The 10,756-nt window shown below is 55.8% G+C and overlaps 1 protein-coding gene across 1 annotated transcript; it reads left to right on the top strand.

Annotated features, from left to right (window-relative positions):
* The first annotated feature begins 2,573 nt into the window (after positions 1 to 2,573).
* CBX2 (chromobox 2) lies at positions 2,574 to 8,862 on the top strand. The gene is made up of 5 exons (XM_003786079.3): positions 2,574 to 2,645; positions 2,719 to 2,762; positions 3,664 to 3,729; positions 6,103 to 6,208; positions 7,204 to 8,862. Exons 1-5 carry the CDS (start codon positions 2,574 to 2,576, stop codon positions 8,512 to 8,514), a joined length of 1,599 nt encoding a protein of 532 aa, XP_003786127.1. The 3' UTR covers positions 8,515 to 8,862.
* The last annotated feature ends 1,894 nt before the right edge of the window (positions 8,863 to 10,756 follow it).

Raw genomic sequence — 10,756 nt, 5'->3', positions numbered from 1 at the left:
TCACAGCTCACAGCAACCTTAAACTCTTGGGCTTAAGCAATTCTCTTGCCTCAGCCTCCCAAGTAGCTGAGACTACAGGCGCCCACCACAACGCCTGGCTATTTTTTGGTTGCAGCCGTCATTGTTGTTTGGCGGGCCCGGGCTGGATTTGAACCCACCAGCTCAAGTGTATGGGGCTGGCGCCTTAGCCGCTTGAGATACAGGCGCCGAGCCCCCAGCTTTCTTTTCAAGGAACACATCACAAATTTTGGATCGTACCTTCACTGTATTTATCTCTTGATTTCATTCTAGTCAAATCGGTTATATTTGTTCCTCCAAACGAATTATCCAAATATTATTTTACTCAAAATGGGAGTCTGAATTTCAACAGACGATGTGTTAAATTTTCCGGGAAATTGTTTTCCCCTCCTGCGTTAGTGTACCAAATTCTAGACAAATTTACTTCTGAGAAAAGACATAACTCCTCTTTTCAAGTCTTCTTTAAAAGGCAAAGAAAGGAAGCACGTATCCCAGGATACCATGAGTCAACGAAGAAACTGGAAACTTCCAGGGCAAAATCTTACTCCCACAATGAATTCTGCAAGGAATCGTGAGTTGAAACTGATCCAGCTATTTGTAGGATTACAATAAATACAGTTTTGCCCTCAGCACCACAATTCACAGCCAGGCTGCATCAGACAGGGACGCAAGAGAGGTGGTGGGGAGAATCTGAGCAGCCTCTTCACTCTAGCGCTCAGTTTTCTCTCCAAACAAGGATTCTGAGCTACACAGATCCTCCTCAGTGGCAATCACCTCCCCCACCCAAGCAAAAGTTCCTTTCTCCTGTCTTCTTTGCAAACAATACCTGAGTTTGAAAGTTCCTTCCAGGATAGCAAGTGAATTTACTCTATTTAACCGAATAAACTGAAGAACATGCCAGAAGGAAAGGTGGGTTCCTACAGTTGAGCATTTTCTGCAGTAGGCCTTTCTGTCAAAACAACCCCCCCCCATTTCTCGCGCAGAATCCTTTATAAATATTTTAATGATCATAATTACATTGAGACAGTCTCCACAAGAAACGACTTTTTGGCTCGGCGCCTGTGGCTCAAGCGGCTAAGGCGCCAGCCACATACACCTAAGGTGGAGGGTTCGAATCCCCAGCCCGGGCTGCCAAACAACAATGATGGCTGCAACCAAAAAAATAGCCAGGCATTGTGGTGCGCCTGTAGTCCCAGCTACTTGGGAGGCTGAGGCAGGAGACTCGCTTGAGCTCAGGAGTTGGAGGTTGCTGTGAGCGTGATGCCATGGCACTCTACCCGGGGGGATAGCTTGAGGCTCCGTCTCAAAAAAAAAAAAAAAAAAAGAAACGACTTTTTGATTTGCTCAACAGAAAAAGTACTCCACAGTTGTGCTCAGGGCCAAACAAAACCGGAAAATGAATTTTCACTGAGTTAGACTTGTACTGATTCACCTGAAGTGAAGGCTATCTCCTTCATTACGTGTTTGATTTGCTCTAATTCAAAATGCAAATAACTTAAAAGGTGAATCGCTGAATGGAATTTCAGTCTTCCAGGAAAATAAAAGGTAACCTGCCGGGCTGACTCCAGGAAGGACTCCTCCGGGCCACCCCCACTTCCAGAACAGTCTGGTCTCTTTTCTGCCATGGGCAATTGAACGAAAGGACAATGGCTGCCAAACTCTGGCGGGCCATCAATGTCCTAGTCCTAAATTGGAAATAGCTCTTCAAACTGCTCCCAGTCCATATTCATTTCATCAAAATTGTGAAACAAATCCAGAAAAGGTATAGGTGGTTTTTGCCCTATGTGTGCCCTAAAACTTGGAAACCTGATTCACTTTTCTTAACTATGTAATGAGAACTCTTGAGCCTTTCGTAATGTTTCTTCCTTGGGGTGGCTGGAGTTTTCAGTTCCTGCCTTTTCCTCTGTAGCCCGGTTCTTTTGTTTCTGTTATTTGCGCCCCCGCCCCATCCTTTACCTCCAATTCCTTCCCAGTACCCGCGGCCGACTGCCTACAGACTCAGGGAACCCAAGTTCAAAACGCCGGCGAGCCATGATCCCCCAGCCCCCGGAACAGCGCCCCTCCCAGGCAGGGGCAGGAAGCGGCCGCCGCGCCCCGTGCCGCTTCCCTCCCTTCGGGCCAGAACAATAGCTTTTTGCCCGGAAAACGAAGCTGGGAGGGAGACAATCATGCACGCCCCGGGGACCGAGCCGGACTCGGTGAGGGACCTCGGGTCCGAAGACGCTGGGCTCCTCTTCCCTCTACGCCCCGGCCCACCAGTACCCCGGATCCGCGACCCCGGTCCCAGAGCGCGCGGAACCGCGGCCGGCGGGACGCCCAGCCCGCCACGGACAATGCGCGCCCCGCCCCGCGCCCGCCTCCGCGCGCTGATTGGCCCACTCCGGGTTTGGGCCGCTAGCGGGGGCGGACGGCGGGCTCCCGCGCGGGCGCGGGGCCGCGGTGCGCGTGCGCGGGGCGGGCCGGGCCGGACGGGGGCGGTGCTTTGTGAGCAGCCGCGGGGCGAGCGGCGGTGCGGGCGGGCGGCGGTGCCGCGGGCTGGTTGGCTTTGCGGCAGCATGGAGGAGCTGAGCAGCGTGGGCGAGCAGGTCTTCGCCGCTGAGTGCATCCTGAGCAAGCGACTCCGCAAGGTGCGTGCGGCCCGGCCCGCCACCCTTTCCGCCCGCCCCCCTCCCCCAGCTCACCCGCCCCTTCTCTCCGCAGGGCAAGCTGGAGTACCTGGTCAAGTGGCGCGGCTGGTCCTCCAAGTGAGTCCCCCACAGCGGCGCCCGCCTTCCCGCCCGCCTCATCTCGCCATAGGGGTAGGGGAGGGACCCTCGGCCGCGCGGTAGAGGGGCCGAGGAGGTCTGCGGGCAGGGCGCGAAGTTCACGGGGTCCTCACGGGCTACTCCGGCTCGTTGGGGGAGCAGCCCCGAACTGCCCTTTGTTTACAAGCCTGCGGGGTGCGAGGCCTGGCGGCCTCCCGCGCGGAAAGCCCCCTCCGGCCGCGCGCCCCGCCCGCGCCCATTTGTTGCATGCGCCCCCCTCCCCGGCACACCCCTCCCCGGCTCCGCGGAGTGGGAAGCGCGGGATGTGCGCCCCCCTCTTGTCCGTGTTTTCCCCGCTGTAACCTGAGCTTTCTGCTGATGGATGTAGGGTTTCTTTTCCTTTCTTTCTTTTAATGGGAGGGAGAGGATTTAGCATCCCCAGAGGGGCTCTCTTCACAGCTGCTCTCGTAGCCCAGTCCCCCTTCTTCCCGGACCTCACTCTTCTTTCTTTGCGCCCCCTCCCGTGCTGGCCCGCGCTTGCCTGGGCCCAGCCACATTGTTCTGAGCCTTGGGCTGTGCGCCTGTGCCCCTCCCTGCCTCCTAGACCTGCCTTCCCTTCCCTCCCTGGCTCCGGGCCAGGGTTTGGGGGATTCCCTCTCTGCAACTTTGCGTTTTGTTGGGATTTGGTTTTCTCCCTGGTGGAGACAGTGAGAGTCCTCTTGTGGCTGTGTTTTAATTGGGGGGCTGAAGTAGAAGTGTCTCCTTGGGTTTGAGGTGAGAGTGCTGGCTTCATGGTCCCCAGCCTCCAGAACCTGGGTTTGCTCCTTTGAGGACTGCCACAGGACGAGGGGAGCAGGTCACTGCCTGGTGTTTGATGCCACCCTCCTCTTTGCTCTTCCAGACATAACAGCTGGGAGCCAGAAGAGAACATCCTGGACCCAAGGCTGCTCCTGGCCTTCCAGAAGAAGTGAGAGTTAACTGCCATGGGAAGGCGGGTGGGAGGGCAGTAGCTGGTTGCACCAGGATTGGGGCAGTGGTCTGAGGTCTATAACAAGACTGGTCCCAGGGCCTCCAATGCCATCTCCATGGCAGTTCCACTCACACCTTCTCCCAGCCAGTACACAGCGCTGAAGTGGGTCCCCCCATCCCCCTGGCCACACCTATTCCTGAAGAAACCCTGAGTAAGTGCTGCTTTGGGCTTTCTGATAGCCAGACTTGCAAAAACAAACCTGCTTGGCTCATTTCATGTAAGGATCCTGGCTTCTGTAGGCCTTTTCTATTGAGTAATTTGCAGACAGCGCTAATAAAAACCAGGATAGCAGGTTTGCCATAATAGTACAGACCTGATCTTCTGGCCCTGCATGTGAGTGTGCCACTGGGTAAGAGAAGGCTCAGAGAGGGGGCTGAAACACACAGCACAAGGTTATGCCTGCTACAGTGTCTCTATATTGAGAAGAACAGGTTTATTTTGTTCTGGGCTAGGAAACTGTACTGATACAGTACTGAGGGAGCCCCGGGGGGCCCATTGCCAGTGTTGAACCAGTTGCTTCTGTAATTCTAGATGTCATTTCTATTTTTAGATAGTAGACTTGACTTAAGAGGTAGATCTCCTTGAGGTGGTGAAGGGAGAAGGTGGGAGGGAAGCCTCTGCAGCCCCAGCACACCCTTCTGGGAAGTGTTGTTTATGAATATAGGGAGGTGGAGTTAGTGGCTCTGACACCTCCCCCTTGCTGCAGCCCGCCCTGTTGATAGAGACAGATGAACTGCTTGCTCAAATCTTTCCTGGCTGGGGTCAGACTGGCAAGCTTGTTCTCTGGAAGCTGAAGCTGTGTTCACTTTTTTCCACTGTAGTAGGACATTTTGGCTCTTCTTAGAGGGGCCATGACAGTGGGATGAGAGAAGGTGTGACAAGCGTGCTGTAGTTTCGTAACTTCGGGAAATCTCAGCAGCAACCTCTTCTCTTTCATTCCTGACTGGGGCCTGTAAGCCTTGGGGAGGGAGGTGAAGGCATAACCTACTTCAGGAGCTAGTCCACCGCTGTCTCTCTAAGATAGCATCCTGACTGCTGAGAGAGGGCTCATCCTCACCCTGCTTTTGGTTGTGCAGCAGACAGGAGCAGAAATATCAGACATATAAGAGTTTGGAAACCAGGGTGGTCTGGATTACATTATGGAAGGAAAAAACCCAAGAAGGTGACACTCCACCTTCTTTCAGGCACTAGGTACAAGCAATTACTTGCTTGGTATTGGGAAGGGCACGCCACAGGCTCACAACGTCCAGTGCCCAGGCTGATGTTTCTGCAGAGGGAGACCCACGAGATGAGATGCCTCATTATCCTTTTAGGATATTGTGAGTCGAGGGCCAATGCTTTGACACTTGAGCTTTGCCTGGTTGTTGAGCTTCACTTTCAGGCCCCAGTAAGATGATGTTTGCACATTTTAATAACCAGGACCCCATCCCATGGGGATATAGCCTGGTATGTCGGCGTTCCCTGAGGATTTCCTCACTCCCAGGCACGTAGGCTGCTTTATGGGGGACTACCGGGGGTACAGGTCTAGAGCCCTGGCCACTCAGAATTGTGAGCTCTGTCAAGACCAGAATTCAGGACTAGAGAGGTATCCATGCACAGCAGCAGGCTCTGGGAAGGCTGGAAGGCAGAGGTGGCCCCAGGGCCAACCCTTGGTGCTCAGGTCACCAATGAGAGGTGAGGGCAGATGCCTGTGGTTGTGGGCATCTCCTCTTGAAAATGTGGAGGTTGGGCCTCATGACCACAAAGGCTGCTTCCAGCTGGGATATGCTGGAGTATCCACAGAACATCCTACCTACAGAGAGCTGCCTCATGGCAGGTCAGAGAAAACTCCTGGGTTGTCTTTTTTTTTTTTTTTTGAGACAGAGCCTCAAGCTGTCCCCCTGGGTAGAGTGCTGTGGCATCACAGCTCACAGCAACCTCCAACTCCTGGGCTCAAGCGAGTCTCCTGCCTCTGCCTCCCAAGTAGCTGGGACCACAGGCATCTGCCACAATGCCTGGCTATTTTGGTGGGGGAGAGGTTGCAGCCGTCATTGTTGTTTGGCGGGCCCGGGCTGGATTTGAATCCGCCACCTTAGGTGTTTGTAGCTGGCGCCTTAGCCACTTGAGCCACAGGTGCCGAGCCCTTTGGCTTTTCTTTACCTAAATTCAAGTAAAGTAGGATAGTTGGAAAAATAATACCAACCTATTTGCCAAGAATGGAGTCCAGACCTCTGCTATGGGTGCCCCCTGCAGACAGATGCTGCCCGGTTCCAAGCGGTGGCAGGGGATGTGTGCAGGGTTTCTCCCTCCCTAACTAGGATGTGCCTTTAGGGAACACGAGAAGGAGGTGCAGAACCGGAAGAGAGGCAAGAGGCCAAGAGGCCGGCCAAGGAAGCTCACGGCAATGTCCTCTTGTAGCCGGAGTTCCAAGCTCAAGGTGGGTAGCTATGCCTTCCTTGCTGACCCCATTGGGCTGGGCAGCGGGCAGGGGAGGGAAGGTATGAGGGCCCTCAGGAAGAGGGAGAGGCACTTCTGCAGCAATGGAGAAAGGACCCCCCTTTTCTTGCGGCCTCTTGTCCTCTGAGTGGTGCCAGCCAGCTACACAGCTAGGTTTTCCCCAACCAATCGCTGGCCTTGGGCCCCTGGGAGGTGGCTTCCTGCTTCAGTTGATTCCATTCTGTATGCTCCTTCCTCTTGGGTAACAGGGTTATACTTGGCTGCTGACTGCATGCCCCACTGGGGAACAAAGAACAAGAAGCATGTATACAGTAGGTGCTCATAGGTTGTAGATGGGAGCCGTCCATCAGGTCTGGATACTGAGCCGTTTATGTGCACCTTAGTACACCATAGTCAGGGACACCTACTGGTGCCTTCTCGGGTATCCTGTCACCCCTTCCCTACTACGGTGATGGGGCTTATGGGGGCTTCTTCATAAACCCCAGGGTCCTCAGAATTGCTCTCTTCCCCCTGGGTTTGGTCAGCCAGGATGGGGAAGGAGGGCCTGGTCTGAGTGTGTCTTTGATTTCTTCCTCAGGGTCACTACCCCCTCGCCCTGTCCCCCTGAGATACTATGGCCACAAGCTCAGTCACTGAACAACCCCCTGCCCCTTTAGAGTCTTGTTAGCTAGTCTATGCTGGCTTCCCCTTGTGTTTAGAATCTTCTTTCAGGCAGGGCAGTAAGGCCTGCAGAAGTTGTGCTGGTTGTGAGAAGGATCTCTGCAAGGTGGTACACTTTTGGGGTGTGGAAGTGCTTTCCAGGGAAGCCCTGAGGCCTTCTGCTTGCTCCTCTTCTAGTGTCTAGTCTCCCTCTCTAGTCTGAAAACCATGGGAGGTGCTGACCACAAGGTGCCTGGTCAGCGCATGCTGACAGCATGGTGCTCCTGAGCTGGGGCCAGACAGTGGAAGTGTGACGCCTTCTCCTTTGCCTTTCAGGAGCCCGATGCTCCCTCCAAGTCCAAATCCAGCAGTTCTTCCTCTTCCTCCACATCTTCCTCCTCTTCCTCAGATGAAGAGGATGACAGTGACTTAGACACCAAGAGGGGCCCTCGAGGCCGTGAGACCCACCCAGTGCCTCAGAAGAAGGCCCAGATCCTGGTGGCCAAGCCTGAGCTGAAGGATCCCATCCGTAAGAAGAGAGGACGCAAGCCCCTTCCCCCAGAGCAAAAGGCAGCCCGGAGACCCATGAGCCTGGCCAAGGTGCTGAAAACTGCCCGTAAGGATCTGGGGACTCCAGCTAGCAAGCTACCCTCTCCACTCAGTGCCCCTGTGGCGGGCCTGGCAGCCCTGAAGGCCCATGCCAAAGAGGCCTGTGGTGGCCCCAGCACCATGGCCACCCCAGAGAACCTGGCCAGCCTGATGAAGGGTGTGGCCAGCAGCCCCAGTCGTGGTGGCATCAGCTGGCAGAGCTCCATTGTGCACTATATGAACAGGATGGGCCAGGGCTCTGCCCAGGCTTCCAGCCGATTGGCTCTCAAGGCCCAGGCCACCAACAAATGTGGCCTTGGGCTGGACCTAAAGGTGAGGACGCAGAAAGGGGATCTGGGGCTGAGCCCCCCAGGAAGCAAAGTCCCAAAGGCCCCCAGCAGTGGGGCTGCAGAGCAAAAGGCGGGGAGCACAGGGGGAGCCCCTCATGCCCACAGCGGTAGCAGGATCCCTGCTGGGTGCCCAGGCCCTCAGCCAGTGCCCACCCAGGAACTGAGCCTCCAGGTCTTGGACTTACAGAGTGTCAAGAATGGTATGCCTGGGGTGGGCCTGCTCGCCCGCCACACCTCGGCAACCAAAGGTGTTCCCACCACCAACTCAGCTGCTGGGAAGGGTTCTGGGGGTGGCCCCACTGGGGGCAGTGGAGCCAGCATGTCCACCGAAACAAGCAAAAGTGAGAAGCTGGCCCCTAGGGTGGCAGCTCTGCCCACCCCTACAGGCAAGAGGGACTGTGTTAAGGGTGGTACTACCCACCGTGGGCAGGATGGTCGAACAGCCCCAGGAGACATCCGCAAGGCAGCAGTGCTGCCGGAGATGAGTGCCGGCGAGGACAGCAGCAGCTCCGACTCAGACCCTGACTTGGTGTCGCCACCCAGCACTGGGCAGAACCTGTCAGTGTCCGTCCAGACCAGCCAGGACTGGAAGCCCACTCGCAGCCTCATTGAGCATGTCTTTGTGACTGACGTCACTGCCAACCTCATCACTGTCACGGTGAAGGAGTCCCCCACCAGTGTGGGCTTCTTCAACCTGAGGCATTACTGAAGGCCCTGCTGCCAGCTGTCTGGGTCTTATCTGCCCTGCCTCTCTGAACTAAACTGAAGCCCAAACCCTCTGGAAGGGCTGGCTCGGGGAAGAGAGGTGTGTGAGCTCCTCTCCGGGCAGGTGTGGAAGGGGCTTCTCCCCAGTGCCCGCCCTGTCCTGGGTCTTGGGCAGGGACCTGTGTCTTTGCCTTGGTGGGGCCAGGGTCCCCACACTCCTACCTCTTGGCTGCTTCCTCACTCTTCTGGCTCACCTCAGGCACCTGTGGCTCCAGCCATTTGGAAGATCAGGTTCCCTGAGTGCAGCCACCCTCCCTACCTGGTGGCTCTTGGCAGCTTTGCTCTGCTCTCTTTGCTGTGGTGCCTTCTCCCAGTCCAGCTTGACTTCTCCCCCAGGGTGGGGAGAGGAAGTGCATTGGTGGAAACCAAACCCCCAGGACTACTCCAGGGAGGGGCCCACCAGTGTTGCCTCTGCCTGGAGCAATTTTAGGAGACAGGGTGGGGTGCAGCTAGCACGGGCCTGGCTGTTTGAAGCCCCCCTTTCCCAGCAGTGCCTGTGCCGCCAAAGGGTATGGGTCTTACCCCCACAGCAGGGGTCCAACTGGGGCCTTCCTGTCTAATACAAGGTGTTGGTAGCAGCAGTGAGGCTGGGTGAGGTCGGAGGCTGGAAGGGTTGGCTTTGTAGCCATGACATCCTAATTCAGAATAATGTGCAGCCCGGGAGTAGACCTGAGAGTCTAATGTGGTAGAGGGCTGGTCCCACAGCTTAAGTCTCATATGAAGAGCCTCCAAGTTGGGTCTGGGGGCAGGATGTGTTACTGTCCTCCTTCCTGCTGGCCTGTGACCCTGGTCACCTTCCAAACCAGCCACAGCCCTCTTACCAGGGCCCCTCAGCTCTGAGGGGTTGAAGGTCCTGGGACTGTGGTGTGTCCAGAGAGAAGCTGGAAATGGTGTGCAGGCCAGCAGAGGGACCCTGGGCGGGAGAGCCTTTCTACTCACTGGAGTTTGTCTTCTGGTAATAAAGGCCCAGCTTAGTCCTAATCACAGCCACATACTGGGGACCACCGAGGACAGAAGTGCAGGCACCAGCTGCAGGTTGATGTTCTCTGGTGTCCCGCTCTTGGCTGCTTGCAGGTATATGTCATAGTTGCCACCCATGACAACTTCCCCTCACTTTTCCCCACACAGAGCCCTGCCCAAGTGGACTGACTGCTTTCCCTGGCAATCTTCCCAAACACACGCCTTCAGGGGTGGCATGAATTGTCCCTTCCAAGCTGAGAAACAATGTCACTTTGGGAGGGAGGCAGAACCAAGTCAGAGCAGCCCACCTGGCAGAGGATCCCAATAGGCCCAAGCCTGTCAGCCTGGACCTCCAGGCCTGTCCCCTGCCCTGTGGACAGCTGTGTCTTGGAACTGTAGTGTATGATTTCTTACAGCACCAGGGTTTGTGTTCTGAGACACCAGCATGGGACAGGGATAGACCAGCAGTAGCCCTGGGGGCAGTAGCAGCAGGCAGTCTGGTATCTGATGCCAAAAGGAAAACTCAAGGAAGATGGGCCTGTTTCTGTCCTTGGTTAAAGTCAGCTGGCAGGTACAGGGCTTCACTCCAGACATGACAGGGAAGAACTCTGGGCTCCCAGACCAGCCTGGAGTTCAGAAGTAGGCTGGCTCAGACCAGGGGCAGGCCTACCAGGCTGCAAGCCCCCTATACCTCACTCCTTGCCAAATAGGAAGAGATAGCATCTGTGTAGCCAAATTGATCACAACAGTGTGCCTTTGGGGAGGGACCTGTGTCCTTGGCTGTCAAGATAGGCGTGGTACTCACCTCTGCAGACTGGAGGGCTGGGCCAGGCATCAAAGTTGGAACTGAAAGAGGGTAGTGAGGGGAAGCATTGTCCCTGCACAGCCTAGGGAGAATGGATCCCAGCATGCCAGGGCTCCTTGCAGAGAAGCCAGCAGCCTCTTTGCTGCCAGACAGTATGCTTAGGGCTCCAAAGCCAGGCTGACAGCTGCTCTTGGCATGCCCTTAGGAATAACCCCAGGGTCCCAGGAGCTGTTGAAGGAATGGGGGTGTCTGTCCCTGGGTACCTGGATAACCAAGTGGGCCCCAGTAGCCAGGTCTCTCCAAACCCTGATTTGGTGCCTTTCTAATTGCCAGCTACTTCAATCCCAAAGTTTGAACCTGCAAACACCTTTACTCCCAGCCACTTTGCCTTGCTGTGTTGTGTGTGTTTTCCTGGTGCTTG

The sequence above is a fragment of the Otolemur garnettii genome, unplaced genomic scaffold, assembly GCF_000181295.1.
Source record: "Otolemur garnettii isolate 467f Iridium unplaced genomic scaffold, OtoGar3 scaffold00018, whole genome shotgun sequence".
Classification (NCBI taxonomy): domain Eukaryota; kingdom Metazoa; phylum Chordata; class Mammalia; order Primates; family Galagidae; genus Otolemur; species Otolemur garnettii.
The sequence above is the reverse complement of the archived record's forward strand: the minus strand, read 5'-3'. Positions and strand labels throughout refer to the sequence as shown.